The 18,477-nt window shown below is 38.9% G+C and overlaps 1 protein-coding gene across 2 annotated transcripts in view; it reads right to left on the reverse strand.

Annotated features, from left to right (window-relative positions):
- Positions 1-1,151: 1,151 nt before the first annotated feature.
- SORCS3 (sortilin related VPS10 domain containing receptor 3) overlaps positions 1,152-18,477 on the reverse strand; it is a 152,207-nt gene continuing 134,881 nt past the window's right edge. The window contains exons 16-21 of one of the 2 annotated variants that reach the window (XM_021708864.1): positions 17,344-17,456; positions 13,964-14,095; positions 11,823-11,922; positions 10,442-10,547; positions 3,904-4,064; positions 1,152-3,096 (exon numbers count right to left, since the gene is read on the reverse strand). In XM_021708864.1, coding sequence (XP_021564539.1) covers positions 3,032-3,096; positions 3,904-4,064; positions 10,442-10,547; positions 11,823-11,922; positions 13,964-14,095; positions 17,344-17,456 — 677 coding nt within the window. In that variant the 3' untranslated portion in view covers positions 1,152-3,031. The remainder of the gene's footprint in view (positions 3,097-3,903; positions 4,065-10,441; positions 10,548-11,822; positions 11,923-13,963; positions 14,096-17,343; positions 17,457-18,477) is intronic. The other variant, XM_021708869.1, reaches the window with a different exon arrangement.

Here is an 18,477-nt window from a genome sequence, read left to right on the forward strand (position 1 = left end):
CAAGAATCATACATATTTTTAAATAAATTCCTGAATCAAAATAAATTTATTTTAAAAATTTATTAATTCTTTATCTTCAAATTTGAGTTTAGAAAACATGATTCCTAAATAGTCAGCTAGTTTCCAAAAGATGGGATAAAATTATTGATCAAAGCTTTCTTGTTTCTTGGGTTTCTGGGATCCCTGGAACTTTATCACATATTTTAAACACTAAATAATTATTTTTTAAAATCCTACTTATAGTCCTTATTCTGGGTGCTTAGCTCACAGTTTCTTATTTACTGTGTGTGAAGAAGAGTCACACACTCACCAAGGGGTCAGAGAAGGAGATTTACTGTTGGTTTCATGTATCAAACATCAGGAAGATGAAAAGGGGACATATGCCTTGTTGGTTTCCTTACCTCATTTTACTTCTCCTGCTTAAGTATTCAAAACGTGAGTTGGAGACCCATCTCTAATACTCACTCAACACTATCTGACTCAAAGGGCTTGCAGTTACCAAGACTTCTGCTTAGAAATCCTAGTCATCCACATTTGAATGGGTAATTTGTATATTGGTTCAATGGATTACTTAATGAAAACTCCCCCTGTGGTAGTAGAAAATGAATTGGTAGAATAAATTGGAGTATTGTTCTCAGTTCTTCTTACTCTCCCTATGTTGGGATTATTTATCCACACCTTTTGTAATTGAACTTAGTATTGCCTTGTGCCAGAGTAGGAAGAGCCTACTTCTCTAGCCAAGGTTGGACTTGGCTGTTGATCTTTAGTCATTGGAATGTAGGTGACGATAAATAGTGACCACTTTGAGCCAAGGCCCTAGAGGCATAGGTTGTTCTGCTGGCTTCACTTGGAATTCTGCAATCCCCCATGCAAAAGACATGCCCTGGGTGGCTACCTGTCCCAAAATTATAATAACTCATGGAGCAACTCTAACTACTTGAAGCCTGAATCCAGACTAGTACAGCCAAGCCTAATAGTCCCAGCTGATTTCAGCCAAACTATAAACTATCTGAAGACTCATGAGCAAAAAATAAGTATCTGTTGCTGTAAGACACCCATTACTTTTTGCCATGTAGCATTATTGTAGTAATTGTTGACAAACACAACAGGTAAAAGAAACTGCCCCAAAAGAGAAAGCTCAGCCAAGTATGTAGGTTTGATGTACAAAAATACATTTATTTTCAACAATTTCAAAACCACTGTCTTTTTTTACAGTAGAAATATTCAAGTGGAACAATAAAACCAAGAACAGTATATGTACATATACTGTATATATAGATATGACTCATGCATCTTTATTCCAGTGTTTAGTACAAGTATTGCAATTGTCTGCCCCATTTAACCCTTGAAACAAACAAACAAAAAAAGGATCTTTCAAATATCTCTAATACTGATCTATGCTGTAGCCAGTCAGATTTCTCTGTATCACATTCACTCTGTGTCTCATAAAGAAGAATGAGAACAACTTCTGCAAAAATTAACAGGTGCAAAATGTGGCCGTTCCTCCATTATATATACAGTACACCACTTTTAAAAACAAGTGTGCTCAGGCTGATCTTGAAAATAAAAACAATGCCTACAGCATGGCTTAAAGTGACCCTACTGAAAATAACTGGTATGTGTAAATATGTGAAGGTGCTGAGGTGCTGGAAAAGCTCAACAGTTTGGAAAGTCACTCACCCCAGAGGCAAGAACTACCTTAAGGGAACTGAAGGCAGACATTTGACTTTAAGGAAGTTGAGTACATCTGACAAGCAAATAGCACAGCTTTGCTAAAATTGCCTTTGACTAATATCATTAAAAGCTAGATCCCTATTTGGCCTGCAGGGTTTGCATGGATTCATGATTCCACAAATACCATCTCTCTTCTAACCTCTCTAACTCCTCCAATGCCACAAGGCACTCAGTGGAATTAACCAAGTGACCAGAGGACTTTTCTGAGCTAAGAACAGCCTGAGAATTCACCATAAGCATTACACATTTTCATAAAATCCAATGAGAAGATAGATTGTCATTTTTTGATCCATTGACTGCCTTCTTTAGATATTATTTTTTCAGGCTGACAAATTTTCTCAACTTTTTTCTTCAAGAGAGGAAGCCTTTTTCCCATCTGAGTCTCAGTGTGAAGCCTCTAGTGGGCCTCATCTTATAGCTTTTTCCATGTCATTTTTGAAACAAAAATGACCTCCATGTTCTATGATGTCACTAGAGTCCTTCCTTTTTCAATTGCCCCAAAGAAGCCCTCCCCCCGCCCCCCTTTATATACATAAATAGAAACCAGCTATGATGTGGACAAGGAGATGCAAGAATTAAGTGTGACAGACAACAGGAGAGCTCCAGACCTAACACATCAAGCACGCCTGGTGGGTTGGTCAGCTCTGAGGGTCAGTGCGTAAGCCAACACACTCATCTTTCTTTTTTCTGTTTTCTTTTTTACTAAACATTAAATTATTTCTTAGGAAATAAAAAGTTATTTACATTGTAATTATATACAATGAGCCATCTGTAGCCTCACAATTGACATGCACAAGGCAGGGCCTCTTTCACAAAGGTGTGCATGCTGTCTGAAGCTATGCCCACTCCCCACCAATCTACCTCCTGCGGATTTAACTGGGAAATGGTTTGTGTTGTATGTATGTGTGCTGGGGGTAGGGAGAGTGTGGTAATTTTTGGAGAGGAAAGATAAAAGGTTAACAAAAAGCCAACCCGACTTTATATATATGTAAAAGAGAGATCACAAGGAAAAAGAGAGTCCTTAAGCTATTAATGGCAGAATAACTAAAGGAGGTTGTGGAAAGATGTATCCTTGTATTTGCCCTTAGTACAAATACAGCTATTTATTCCTTTTGTCTCATTTCAATCAGCAAAGAATGCCTTTTTCTTCCAAAGCTAAGCATCTGCCTGCTGTTTAATGAAGGGGCCCTTGGTAAACAAAAGATAAAAAAGACATTTTCATTTTCCATAATAATAGTAACAGTAATCATCAAAAATAAAAGGTCAGAAAGGTGGTTGATCACTTGACTTGTTGGTATTAAACACTAGTGCAGTTTGGGATCTCCTTTGTGCTTTCGCTGTTGGCAATGGTGGCAATGCCTCCTGCAGGGGAGAGAAGACACAGGGAGAAAGGGATGTAAGTTCTGCAAGGGCAGGGGTCTTTGTTTTATTCACTACTAAATAGCAAGCCACCCCAAACAGGTACTTAGTGGGTATTTACTAAAAGGGCCCCTGAATATTCTCACCTATCAGCTCATTAGCTAATCTTATCCATGTTTAACGTATGTCACCTCACTCACTAGAACACAGGTAGGACTCATACATTGACAGCCATCTTATACTCTGTTGATAACAATAGTAACAGCCAACACATATTGAAACTTACTATGTGGCAGGCACTGTGTTAATGACATAATAGCATGTGATTATCACAAGAATCATAGAATAATCCTTAGGTACTATATATAGGGACAGAGTAGAATCATAGATACTATTATTCCCATTTCACAGATGAGGAATATAAGGCACAGAGAGGTCACAGAGCTAGCAGATTAGCAGAACAAGAAAATAGACCTAGAGCCATCTGATGCCAGATTCCACATCCATGTGATTATTAATAAGAACATATAATGTTTTTTTGATAGAAATGGACAGTTGACTTCATCTCTTTCTTACCCAGACCCCAGTGCATATAAAATTAGTTTACTTTTTTTATTTTAATTTTTTTCTTTTTGATTTTATGTGGCCAGATATGGCAGACAAGTTTTAAACATTATGCCACTGTAGCCCATCCTTTTTCTGTACCCTCAGTCCAGTACTGTCTGACAGAAAGACCAGACAAAGCTGGCCAATTGACATAGTGTTTGGAGGATGGAGGACACAGAAGTTTGGTGGAATAGGCACACATACCTGTGACCCGTGTGTCCAGCTCTTTGTCCATCAGTTCCTCAGGCTCTGTGAAGTCACTGAGTGTGATTTTGGGGGTATTTTCACTTTGACTCACTGACCCAATCATCTCCTGCTCCTTGTCATGTTGGACTTGAGCATAAATGTTAATCCAGGGGATTTTCCTACATGGAGAAGGAACAAAATCAGATTAAGATCACAGGGCGTGTCAAACTTGGGGAATTAGAAATTCTAGGCAATAAGAGGGTGAAGAAGCTATTAACAGAAAAAGTCAGTGTCAGGGAACAGTTCTGGTCACTTAGAGACACTGTGGCCATGAGACCCAGAAACACAAGGCTAGCCAGAGACCTAGATGCCCAGGGAAGGTATAAACCACAGAACTCCCTGAGGAATGCACTTTCTCCTGGAGGTCAAAAAACAAACAAGTACAAACCAAAGGGTGATGCTGCTGATCCGTTAGGCACTAAAACCCTTAAAATATTTATCTGTTATTATGTATATATGATATATATCTGTTATTATATATTATATATAAGATTTTTAAAGGAGCTGGACTTTGAGACTTACGTTTCTACATAGTTAAAAGACGTCTTTTCCTAAGGTTGCATTAACTTAATCAACTCCTAATGTTTTCTTTTATGAACAGACAAGAAATAATGCACTCATAGCCATTGCTACAACTTTCAGAACACCACTTATGGGCCAAGTATCTTAAAAACTCTGTTAGTCAGTTTCCTCAACTGTCCAATGGGGATAACAACAGCTTTTGTTAAGTCTATAGAGATGATTAAGGGAATGATTAAGAGACGCCAAATAACTTCCATCAAAGACACAAAAGTAGTAGATTTGGAAACACAAGGCAGACTGGCATGGAATTGGAGGAGCAAGCATGACCTTGAAATTTTGAGGCATTCATTTACTGACCCATCTCCATTTTTTTCCTGACCCACTGTGTTCCAGCCTCTGTGATCTCCTTTGAATTTCTCTAATCCAGCACTTCTCAAACTTTAACGTACTCATGCATCACTAAAAGTCTTTGTCAAAATGCAATTGTGACTCTGAAAGTCTGGACTGGATGGGTTGGGATCCTGCATTTCTGCCAAGTTCCCAGGTAACGCTGAGGTTGCTAGCCAGTGGGAGACCCAAACTGTCTCCAGACTCAAATACATGAAGCTCTTCTACATCTTTGGGACTTTGAACCAACTATTCTTTCTGCCTATAACACACTTCCCTCTTCTCTTCTACTTCGGAGTTTGACTTACGTGTCATCTCTGAGAGGTCTTCCCTGACCTCCCAACCTCCCCTGTTAATAAACATGCAATTATGGGATAATGTCTACTGAAGAAACAAATAAGGTCTTGGTTTAGGGTAAAATAATAGGCAATGATTTGGGGCTTGCTTTCTGTCTTTCTTTCTCTCCTACTAGTTCCATGTGGGCAAGGTCTATGTTTTCTTTTATTTTTTTAGAGATAAGATATCATTCTGCTACCCAGACTGTAGTACAGTGGCACATTCCTAGCTTATTGTAACCTCAAAATCCTGGGCTCAAGCAGTTCTCTCACCTCAGCCTTCCAAGCAGACAGTACTACAGGCAGGTGCCATAATGCCCAGGTATTAAAAAAAAAATTTTTTTTTGTAGAGACAGAGTCTTGATATATTACTCAGACTAGTTTAGAACTGCTGGCCTCAAGTAATCCTCTTGCCTCAGCTTCCCAAAATGTTGGGATTACAAGCGTCAGCTACCATGCCCAGCCAGCGTCTACGTTTTCTATTTTCACTGCTATGCACACAGCTTAGCATGGTACTTGGTACATAGATTGCATTCATTAAACATTTGTCCAATAAATGGAATAAATGACCTCAAAGCCTGTATTATTTCTACTTTCCTGTTCTATATTCTTCAGTAATGTTCTCACGCATAAGCAGACCTTGAGCAATTATCATAATACTATAAGAAAGGGATTGGCAATAGTGGGAAACTGCTGGGGTGGGGCGGGGGGGTGGAATTGGCAGTTGAGGAAAACTGCTAGAGGAGGGAGAGGTACACCTCATCAACAAGGGTACCTGCATAATCAACATTTGTATACCTAACCCTGAATTGTATCCCACATCTTTAAAATTAAAACTAAAATTGAAATTTAAAAAGACTATATTTTTATCTTAGAGTATCACTTCTAAAGTAGACCCCTCTTACCTCAATAAAAGATGGGGAAATTGGACTAAAGTCCAGACATTTTGGAAGCCAATTGCTGGCATAGATATTATTAAAACTTGGGACATCTGATACCTACCCCACTCCAGAACATTCCTTGCATTTCTAAAGGAGACTGGCTCTGTTGTCCTAGTAACAACCAGTGGTATTTTCAAACTTCTACATTCTCCTCTCCACTCCAACCTCAAATGAGGCAGAATGTGGAAGCATTTAATAAAGTTTATCCATAGTTAATTTCAAAAGAAAAAAAAAATCTGAAAATGGGTTTAAAACATGCAGCAGTTTCTATCTTTTCTTTATGTTCAGTTTTCATGTCTTTTGTGTATGCTTTCCATACATGAAGGGAGGTGCGCCCATAACTCCTACAGGCCTAAACCAGGTTTATATACTTTACAAGAACCTTAAATGAATAGAATCTATGTGAGGCAGCAAACTGTAGGCACTCTAAATGTGTATAATTAAAAATTCAGGCAGGCCTTTACTTACATTTTATCTAAATAGAAAAGCAGTTTAATGACTTAGATTCTTTCCAATCATAAAAGTACATATTGCTCATGAATGTTGGTATCAACTATAATACTTATTAGGTGTTGGGATGGTCAATCCATTGCTGATCACACAAATCTGTATACTTTAGTGCTGTAACCAGAGCCTTCTACTTCCTTCTCCTTGTTTACTGATGATACCTATGAGGATTTGGATAAACTTGCCCTTATAAAGATTGTTCACTTTATTTCAATTTCCAGATGACACACCTAAAAACAGGCATATACTTCATCTTTTAAATATAGATTATTAGAATGGAATAAGTTTCAGATAATAATTTGCAGAATTTAAAAATATGCCCAGTTGCTTTTTGTTTAACACATCTCCTGTTTGTGGGACTGCTGAGAATATAAGACAAGGCTGAACTACCACTCTTACATATAAGAAAGGTGGAAAATAAAGAGATCAAGAGACATGTTGTGGACCACACATTCATATAGTTTTAAGTAAGAGTAGTAATATGTATAAGCCCAAGTCTTCTCCCCAAAAACTAAAAAACAAAAGCATAAACCAACTGCAGTTTGTATTTATTTGTTCCAACTATGATGAGTGTTAGGAGCCTGTGGGAGGAAATCTGAGACAGCAAAGTAAGCTTTTAGTAGTATTAAAAGCCTTACAGAAAAAAAAAAAAACGGTTAGAATATAAAAGCACAAACATTTTCTTGAATAATCAGAAAAAGCAGATCTGTAGTTATAGAAAGAAAGTTTTTTAGGCAGTTTTCAGAATGTAAAAGCCATCTCCTAATGATTTTTAATAATATTGCTCAAGATATTAGAAAATAGCAGACCCTATCCAAAAACAAGATGGACTATGAGGAGGCAGGGTGCTATTCCCTTATTCAGTAAGTACTTAATGGGGCTCATGGTAACTCTTTTCCTTCATGTTAAATGACTAATTGAAACATTGAGATCATTTTCAGTGCCTGGCACATAGTAGGTACTTAATAAATGTTTGTTGAATGAATGAATGGCTTAGTGAGCTAATGCTGGCAATTACAGAGAGGAGGTTTTGGGTCTATAAACTCAGCATGGTCAATGATCTGGATGCAGAAACAGAACTGCCCTTTACCCTAGACAGCACTGTTCATCAGAGTGTTTATTGGCTAGGTATAGCTATTTACATTTCAATTAAAGTTAAATATAATTAAAGTCCCTCAGTGATACTAGTAGCTACTATATTAGATGATACAGAATCCAGAGCATTTTGAACAGAAGTTCTATTAGACAGTAAAAAAAGAAGCCAAGGAGACTCTTGGAATCCAGGGCTAGGAACTTGGATTGTTCTAAGCCAGGTGTCCTCCATGTACCCATCACTGAGGTTTCATGGGAGGGAGAGAGAAAGAAGACCAAAGAAATAAAAGAAAATCTAACAGAATCTCAACCAAAGGCCTTGAGTATTGGGAAGAAAACTTCCAGAAGGAAGAGGATAGAAAAGTAAAGATTAATTAATTGATGACTGGTCACTCTTAGCTGACACTGCTGTTATCCAGTTTGACTGGTGTTTGTTTCCTGTGGTCTTAGGTACATGATGCACTGTCATGGGTGCTGATAGTTGCAAACTGCAAAGGCAAAATAGTTCTGAGATGTCACGACCTGGCATGGATTCATATATTACAGTGTATACATGTAAAGATGCCTACACTAATAAGTTAATTGTCTAGGGAGTTTAGCAGCATTTGCAAAGGAATAGAAGCCTTCCAAGTCATAGGATAAGTGATCCTTAAATGACCTGAGTTTGGAGCCTCCTGACACAAATGCCTCTTTGCAGGATTTCTACTGACCCTTGTCTTCAGCACCTCTGAAGTTCTAGAAGCCAGAGGTGATACATTTGGTTTATTTATTTTTCAAGCCCCAGCAACCACTAGGCTTCCCTGCAATCAAACTATTGGATAAATAAAAAAGTGAAAATATTCTTTGCATATAATTGAAGTACATCTATAAATGGATGTTGCCTTAACCAGACTGTTTCCATATTGAACCTTTTTTCACCAATTGTGACATAAAAGTTTCATCCTCTCTTAAAAGGGAACCAAGGCAGGTGGGTTGACATGTTTTGATCCAAGAGGAGGCCAGGCACAGTGGCTCACACCTGTCATCCCAGCACATTTGGAGGCCAAGGTGGGAGGATTACTTGAGCCCAAGAGTTTGAGACCAACCTGAGCAACAGAGTGAGAACTCAGCTCAACCAAAAAAATTCAAAAAATTAATCAGGTGTGGTGGCACATGCCTGCCAGTAGTACTAGCTCCTCGGGAGGTGGAGTGGAAGGATTGCCTGAGCCCAGGAGGTCAAGGCTGCGGTGAGCCATGATCACATCACTGCACCCCAGGCTGGGTGACAGAGTAAGACCCTGGAAAGAATAAGGTAGATAGATAAGTAGGAAGGAAGGAAGGAAAGAAGGAAGGAAGGAAGGAAGGAAGGAAGGAAGGAAGGAAGGAAGGAAGGAAGGAAGGAAGGAAGGAACCAAGAGGACATGAACTCACATACTGGACTATTGAGTAGAAAGGTAAACCTCACAGTGTCCTTCTAATGGGTGTGGAGGATGTTGGTAGGATTCCTTCTGTTATGGCTAATGCTAAGAGGTATACTGAATAATAATGGTGCTTTGAAGCTACTGAGAGCTAAAGGAGAGCTAAGCAGGAAGAAAGGGGACAGGAAGAGTCAAGCACCTTTACCACCGATCTCTATCAAAACCGACAAGAATTATTTTTAGAGCCTAGAAACACTCTCAGGAATGAACAATGCTTTCAAAACTTATCTGATAAAAATTAATGATATTTTTACTTTACCCAGGATTCCAAGGAAGCCCACATTTATGCCACCGATAAAATTTTTGAGAGCCTACTATGTCCCAGTTTATGACAGAAAGGTCATCTTTGGTAGGCATGTGCTTTATTATTTAGAATAGCTTAACTTTGTTGATTATTTAACATGTACTATTCATAGATATTATGACATTTAAATCACATAACATGCCTATAAAATATTACTGTTATCCTTATCTTACCAATGAGGAAAGTAAGGCTTAGAGAGGCAAATATAATTGCCCAAGGTTACAAATGTTAAATGCTAAAATTGGGTATGATTTCAGAGTTCAAACTCCTAACTAGTACACTTCCTGGTAGAAGTATTATATCATTTAAATATTGCTACAAAACTATTTATCTCAACTTCAAGTTTTTAAGGTGTCTTGTTATACCCTCTTTCTGTGATTTTTTAAAAAAATTCTGAATACATGTGGAGTTTTGTTTTCGTGATCAATTTTCCTTTAGAACAGAAAAAAGAGGGAGATGACAGTAGAATATGTTCAGCTTACAAATTTAAACAGAGATACTGGATGGCTGCAACAAGAGATAAGAAAACGAGCATGTGTGTGACTTTACACGTACATATCAGATTTTAGCTTCATTTTCTCTATTTAGCCACCCTGAAAGGGTATTTATCTGTATAAAAAGACTTTCTGAATCAACATGCTTGACTCAGAGGGGGAAAAAAAGCTCTTCTAAATATTATAGATCTTACTCTAGAAATCTGGGTGACGTTTGAAAACCCCTTACACTTCTCTTGAAGAGAATACATTGATCTCATAAATTGGATAGAGTGCAGATTCTTGAACTCATTTATTCCCTGACCCTTGCCAATTCTTGCTTTTCCCTATTGTCAAACAGAACTTCAAGGAGAATTAAAATCCATTCTTGAGATTAGTTTAGGAAAGATGGTTTATAGGAAGAATCATCTGTAATGAACCTAGTCCAACATCTAAACTGAGTGATAATAGCACATACCTTTTAAATTTGTAGATCAAAAACACAGCCAGGCCTATAAACACCACTGACAAGAGCATAAGCATGGCCGAGCTGCTATGCCCAGCACTGGAGTCCACCAATGGAGCTAGGAAAAAAGAACAGGCATGCTCACTTGGAAGCTTATTAGCTGAAGGGAGTGCCCATTGGAGAAAGGAGGTCACTGGTCTCCATCCTTATGTCAAGCCTCTAATTGCCCTGCATGCTGTCTGAGCCCAGGAAGTCTGGCCTCAATTATAAAATAGTAAGCTCTGATTATAGCTTCTTAGGGAAAGCAAACTCCTGTTTGGCCTGAGAAAACTTACTGTTCTTAGTGTAAATTGAACACAATGTGTCCAGCTCAGGGGAGGAAAGGCTCAAATGCTCTTTATATTAGATAACCTGTGTGCCTTTCAGCATAATTGTAGGCAACCCATTTGAAATTTGAGGCTAAATACTAGTGAAATGTTTTATTCTCTTCCTTTACACCATTCTGGTAAAACACCACTGGAGAGGCACATTTGAAACTTCCACATCCAAAAAGGTCTATGACAATAAGAACCATTTGTCAAATAGGCTTTACCAGATATAGATGCCAAATGGGACATGCCTTTTCTATTCCTTTCATAAGTAAGCCAATTAAACCTTGTCCCTGTTTCTACTTAGACTCATATATTGTAAGGGGGTTTAAAAATTATGTGGGCCAGGCTCGGTGGCTTAGCCTGTAATCCCGGCACTTTGGGAGGCCAAGGCAAGTGGATTGCCTGAGCCCACTGGTTCGATACCAGCCCAGGCAACTTGGCAAGACCTCGTCTTTATAATAAAAAATAAAATCAGCCAGGCATGGTAGCGTGCACCTATAGCTCCAGCTACTTGGTAGGCTGAGGTGGAAGGATTGCTAGAGCTCAGCAGGTGGGAGCTGGGGTGGCTGTGAGCAAGACTGCACTCCAGACTGGGTGACAGAGCAAGACTCCAACTCAAAAAAAGAAAGAAAAAAAAAAAAAGAAAAGTTATGTGATCTGGCCTCCCATTCCAGATTCAGGGAATCACAGAAATGAAGAGAGCTTAAGGACTACCTGATATATTTCCAACTGTCACAGATAATAAATAAATAAAGTCAAAACCCTAAAAAATTATTGGTTTTATCCAAGGCTATCCAGAGATTTAATGGCAAAGCCACTCCTAAAAAATGTTTTCCTGCCACCTTCACATAATGCCTCCATGGAGATGTGACTAATTGTTCTAAACCATCACTACACAAAAGGACCATCCTACAACGCTACTTTTAGGCATTATGGAGCAGTGTTTGGTGATCCTCTCCTCCTTTTTCTCTCTGGGATAACAGATCATCATGCCCCTTTTCCAGATTCCCAGTGGCACTCACCTAATGTCAGCTGTGTGACATACACAATGACTTGTACCCCTGGTTTCAGTTCAAACTGGACCAAATTTTGGTTTAGAGCATTAAACAGCGTCTCTACAATCTGAAAAAAAAATGACAGAGAGAGAGAGAGAGAGAGAGAGAGATGCTTGGGAAGACATGATATGCAATGATACTCCCTCATGGGGTAAAAAACCAAGAAAGTTAACAGATAAAAAATAACCACATTCAGTCATGGGACAGGACATTAGAAAATCTTTACCAATTTGGTCCTCAGCCCCTGGAGCCTTGTGAAGCCAAGGAAGTAGTTGATCCTTGAACAACACATTTTTGAACTGTGCAGGTCTATTTATGCATGGATTCTCTTCAACCAAATGTAAAGAATGCAATATAATTGAGATGCAAAACGTGTATATATGAAGGCCTAACTTTGTATATGTAGGTTCTGCTGTGCCAACTGTGGGACTTAAATATGTGCAGATTTTGATATATGGCGGGGCGGGGGGCAGGGAAGCCAAAAGGGACTTGAAACCATTCCTCTGTGTAAACCAAGGACTTTGACCATAGTTGGCAACATTTGCTTGTATTGGAGAGGAGAGTGAGATGGAAAGAAGTGTGCCCAGAGTTATCTGTTAAATTAGAGCTATAGAAGCCATAGGTGTTTCATTCAACTCCTAGTTCGGTGTACTTTTATCCTTGTCTTTACAACATACCATAAAAAGACCTGTTGTGGGTTCCAGTGAAAGAAAGTCAACCCATCATTAGTGCTTTAATTTGATCAAGTCATACACACAGGGGATGGAGGCCCCTGCCAGGATGAAAGCAGGGCTGTACATGCCCCTGCCCACTCCTCTGCTTTTTCTATCTTAGAGACAATGGGAGGCAAACATCAAAGCAGAAGCTGCCTCTTTTTTATAGGATAATTTTTCCTCTTTACTTTTCCCCAGCAAGGCTCAGAACACATAACATCGATTTAATCACTCTGTAATTCCCACATGAAAGCCGAGGCAGGCTTAGGCTGTTGTCCCTAACTCTTATCTCGCTGTACGTGCCTTAATATCACAGCTGCTATTCATCACCGTAATTACCTATTTATCTAAATGGATGGATATTGTAGCTTCCAAATATAGTTCACACATGCCACTTGCTATTTCAGAATAAAGAGGTCTTGTAAAAGTGATGTATGCATTGAGAAGCTGAATTTATTTCTGGCCAACTTCAATAGGCCACCCTGCCATGCAAATAACTGCTTCATTCTTCTGAGAAATTGCAATTGTATCTATACTGTCCAGGGACTGTGGATGAACGTGGGAACAAGGTGAGTACCGTAAGGACAAAGAAGATGTTTGTACAATGTTTATCTCGTACGGGAGCAAATGTGTTTGATTCATGCCAATTTTCAGCAGCCTCATTCTCACCTATTTCTACTTCTGATTTAGTATCAGGAGAAAGCAGGGAAGGGTAAAACAGAATCCAGCCCCTAAGACTCCAGTAGATATGGGCGTGAGAAGGAGAAACACCAGACCTGCTATTTCCTTTACTTTCAGGAAATGTGCAGATCAGAGTATAGCTCTATGTGCCCATTTGATAGGCACAGTAAATCACAATCCCTTTTGGAAATACTGTTTCCTTAGTCAAAGCAAGATGAGGCAATACATCTTTCTCCAAAGAAATGTTTTTAAAAGCAGTTCATTTTCTTTCCAGAAGCAGAACTTAAATTGACCAGGATCTTTAGAGTTAGTGCAGTTTAAAGACAAGAAGCACATATTCTCAGAAATAGATAGGGAAACTCAACCCCACTACCCTCTTTCTCTCTCTCTATCCCTCCCCTGCCTCATCACTTCCTCCCACCCCAGGACAAGTCACTGGGAGGAAGACATGAGCAAGGGGCAGAGATGCCAATGTTGGAATAAATGACAGACACTAAGGGTATAGCTCCTTCCTGAGTGGCTGAATGCTCCAGTCTATTTGCATCTGTGTTTATTCTGGGTAAGACCTTCAAAACCCTGGGTTTTGGACAAAGAGTGACAGGCTGATGAGGCAATGAGAAAGAGCCTAACTCCCTTTCTGGCTAAAAATAGCTCTGTGCCTCCTCAGAGTGTGGGGTGGTGGCCAGGACCCCAGACAGTTTCACTTTCACTTACTTGTTCCAGGTCCCCTTCATTGCCTTTCCTCCTCTCTGTCAGATTTTTGTGTGGGAGAATGAAAAGCTCTGCTGAAGTGGGGAGGCCAGGGAAAACGGCAACCAGGATCTGGTCCTCTGGGACACTGGTTACCTGCAAAGATGTTTAGACAAAGAGTGAGGTCTTGAGGGAGCCAGCCTTCCCCGGATCAATAGCAAAGAACAGAGTGGGCACACCAGAGGGCTCATGTAAGTTTTCCAAATATGCCTTTTAGGTTCAGGCTCCAATACACATCCTGGCTTTCATTCTGTTTTGCCCCAGGTCTGCTTGGTAAAGAATTATTAGTTTCACTGCTTCCATGTTCTTACATACTTAAAAAAATTTTTTTTACTGAAACTAAAATAGTATTACAAATGATTTTCAGTACATTATTTTGCTGGGAACATTTGTAAAAGTTCCTCCTATATTTTCTATTTTTTCTAAGAAGACTAGAGCTTCTGGCTAAAACACAAACAGACTGGCTATAAATGAGAAATAAGGAGTCACAAACAAACATGGGAAAATGCAAACTTAAAGAAAGCAGAGCAGCACTTGTTTTCACTTATTAAAGTGGGATTTTTAAGTTAATATCAGTGAGGCTGCAATGAAGATTTCTTCATTTGGTGTCAGCAGCACTAAAAATTGATACATTTTACCAATTTTTTTCCTGACTTACTTTAAGGCCATAAAAATATTCATACCATTCATTCAATAACTGTAACTTGGCAAGTTTGTCCAAAATACACGATCTAAAATATAGGAAAAGTCATATGCAGGAAAAATTACAACATTACTCATAAAAGCAAATATATGGGAAAACCTCAAGTAGTCAAAAAAATTAAGTAAATACTGGTATAATCACCTGATGGAATATTATTCCTCCACTAAGATGATAATGAAGACTATGAGGAAACATGGAAAAATACAAGTGATGATAGCTGCATTCCAATCTATTTCCTTGCATTTATTTGGTTATAACTCTATAAAAATAAAAAAATGTATAGGGAAAAACATACTAAACTACTAAAAGTTGTTAAGAGGCAGAGATTATGCATGAATTTTTCAATTCCTGAGTGTTTACTAAAAGGAGTATATTGCTTTTGTGATAAAAACGTATACGTAAGCTTGTGTCTGAAGGCAAATTCTTAAAGAAAATAGAATTCTGAGTTCTCCTCCTGTAAAGACTATTCTTATTATTTCCTATGTGTCTCTTAAAGATCTTTTATCCAGAGCAACACCACCTCCTTTGCCAACTCAATATGAGACATAATTTGCGATTCAGCTGAAATACCCACCTCCTCCAAGAAGTGCCCACTGACTATCTCTGCCTGCAGTGATTTTCTCCATTTCAGCCTCCCACCCTAAACACCTCTCAATGACCATGTCTGCCACATTTTAGGGACATAAATCGTGTCCACTATGACATACAATTACTTCTGTCTGGCACAGTCTTTTTAAACAGGTTCTTACTGTCAGCTTGCCAAACATTTCTGGAGGAACTCAATGTTCCAAAAAATGTTTGAGCTAGAGTAGAAACTCAATAAATAGTTGTTGGGTTTAACAGAAGTATAGGAGTTGGTTGTTCCCCATTTTCTCAGCTCTGATTCCTATTTGGAACTAGGCTTAGAGATTGGAATTAACTCTCAGGAGTATAATAATGAAGAGTGAAGAGAGCCAGCCTGCAGGGAAGTAAAAAGCAGCAGGCAGAAACATAAAAATTCCACCAACCAGGAAGGCATCCTCTTGAAACTCTGAGGTGGCTCACCAAATGCTTCAGTATTCTGCTGAGAAATATGAGACCCTTGAGTAGCTGCAAGTCTCTGCCCAAGCCCATGGGCAGGAGGCTTTCTCCTAGCCTTCTAGGGAAAGCAAGTCTCAGGAGATGAGACTAAGTAGTTAAATGCAGATCATTACCAAATGGAGTAAAGGAAGGCATGCCTATTAGTGCCTTAGCAGGTGTGTAATCTCAGGGAGTGTCAGTCCACCAAGGACCCTGTAGATGTATATCTAGATTCACTTAATCCCATCCAAAGGGACATGCGACTGATTGACCATCTTGATACCTGAAGCCTACAAATCAGCTGACATGACTATCATCCTTTACTTGTATTATTATTGCAATTGCCAAGCTATTTCTTAAAAAGCTAGTATGTTCTAAATGAATACAACCATACAAAATTCAACTCAATTCTGGATGCTTTGCTATCAAAGACATGGTCTGAGTGATTATATCTCCCAAATTCACAAGTTGAAACCTAATCATCAATGTGATGGCATTCAGGTGGGGTCTTTGGGAGATAATTAGGTCATAAGGGTGGAGCCCTCATGAATTAGATTAGTGCCCTTAGAGACCCCCATAGAACAGCTGTGCTCTTTCCACCATGTGAAGACACAGTGAGAAGGTGCCATCTGCGAATCAGGAAAGGAGATTTCACCAGATATCAAATCTGGCCTCTGGAATTGCTACATTTATCATTTAAAACACAGTTCAATTAACCTCTCCAAAGCCATTCCAACAGTTCAACAACATTTATTAAATCGGAAATCTGTGCCATGCCTGTACTTCCTTGGATAGAGTGAATCACACCTTCCTCTGTGTTCCTTGAAGATGGAGATCATGGCTCTACCTTAAGGCTGGTCACACATTAGACTTATTTCTACATTTTAATTACCATGCTTAATGCATCATTATATTCTATCTCTAAGAAAACGGTTAACAAACTGTTTTACTTTCTCTAAGTCAAAACTGACTTTGAGTTAACTCTACAACTCTGTCTTTCTGCCAGAATAACCCTGTTTCTTGTCCTGTAGCTTCCTGAGTGCCATGTATGGCCAGTGGTAGTCTTATGGATCTGAATGTCCAGTTAAAAAGACTTTCGTGGTGGCAAAGAGCCAACCAAGTGTATGATATTCGTATAATCTTAGCTCATTAATTAGCTCATTATAAGGGTCAAACAAGCACCTGTCTCAGAAAACTTTAGGATAAACTTTAGGTCAATTTCTATCTTTAACATCGGACTGAGCACTCCCTCTTGTGCAGGCTTACTCTTTCTCTCCCTCCACGCCTTGCCTTCCCCTCACCCTCCTTCTTTCCTCCCTCTCTCCCTCCCTTCCTTTCTGTCTCTGTCTCTCACTCCCTCTTTCTCTTATTCTATCCTTCTCTTTCTCCCTGCCTGTTTTGCTTTCTTCTCCTCCCTTCCTTCTCTCCTCCTTTTAATCCTTCCATTCTTCCTTTCTTTCTTCGTATGGAGAAATAATCCTTATCTAATTTAGAATAGTCATTTATTTCTACAAAAATGTATTCTAGACCATACTATCTTTTCCTTATTCACAAGACTTAAACAAAGATAAAGCCAACTTACTTTCACCAGAGCTCGCTTGATGACATTGCCAATATCTTGCCTCCACTCAGGAATATCAGGATTATGGTAATCCAGATTAGGAGAGAATGATAAGAGCTGAGACTGGAAATATTCTGCAGAGAGAATATGTGTGTAAATGAGACTAGAAGAGAGAGTGTGTGTAAATGAGACTGGAAGAGAGAGAAGAGAGAGAGAGTGTGATAGATGAGAAGCTCTAAAATCACTGTGCTTTAGGGAAAGGGTCTACTCTTTCATGAAGTTTCAGTTATAATTCCTTATATCTAGCTTGTTTCTTGGCTTCTGAAAGAAAGTAGAATTAAGTAATTAGAAGTAGATTTGTGTTCCTATTAGTTTTGTTAGTCCCTAAGATTTTAAGTTTTTCTCCTTGTAAACAGTATTATCTGTAATGAAAGATAAGCATGAAACCCTAGAAGGAGACATCTACAACTGTAGGTGGTACCGCACAGAGCCACTAAAAAGCATTAACGATTTGGGCTTAGTTGGAATGGAGTCCTTTTCACTTTTTTCCCTCTCTGTCTCTTTGTCTAGCATTTTAGAAACTTCCTTAAAGGATTAGCAAATAGGTTGAAACCTTGTATTTTGACTAGTTAGTGAGTACTCAGGTCTACTCACTTTGTGGTAATTCATAAAGTGAAACAATTGTGCTCTGTATACTTTTCTGTATAAAATTTACACTTCAATACAAATGTTTGCTTAAAAAAAAGAACCTTCTATACACCATGAAAAACCTGAAAAGCAAGTTTACAGAGACGTAGGGAAAGGAATTCACCTGGTGTGAGACTGGAGAAACATGGTCTGGGCCAGAGACTGACTTCATACAACTTTCTAGAAAACCACAGTGATGATGGTGGCTGTGTCTATTGACCTGGGGGAGTTGTGTGGGGTGGCAGTAATAGCAAATCAACTGCATGTAAAATAAATTTAATAATTAAGAATGATATCTAGGATTGAGAACAGAATGGTGGCCCTAAATAAACCTCTCCTGCCTTTCTCCAGGCTTATATTCTCAGCCTTGTTACCAAGCTTTTGCAGCCAATGATAATAGACTCTCTAACAATCAAGAAATTATATAATCTCATTACCTGAGCTATGTGATATTGGGAGCCAGCCTCG

This window comes from Carlito syrichta, unplaced genomic scaffold (genome assembly GCF_000164805.1).
Source record: "Carlito syrichta isolate Samal-C Ts95f unplaced genomic scaffold, Tarsius_syrichta-2.0.1 Scaffold65117, whole genome shotgun sequence".
Taxonomy (NCBI): domain Eukaryota; kingdom Metazoa; phylum Chordata; class Mammalia; order Primates; family Tarsiidae; genus Carlito; species Carlito syrichta.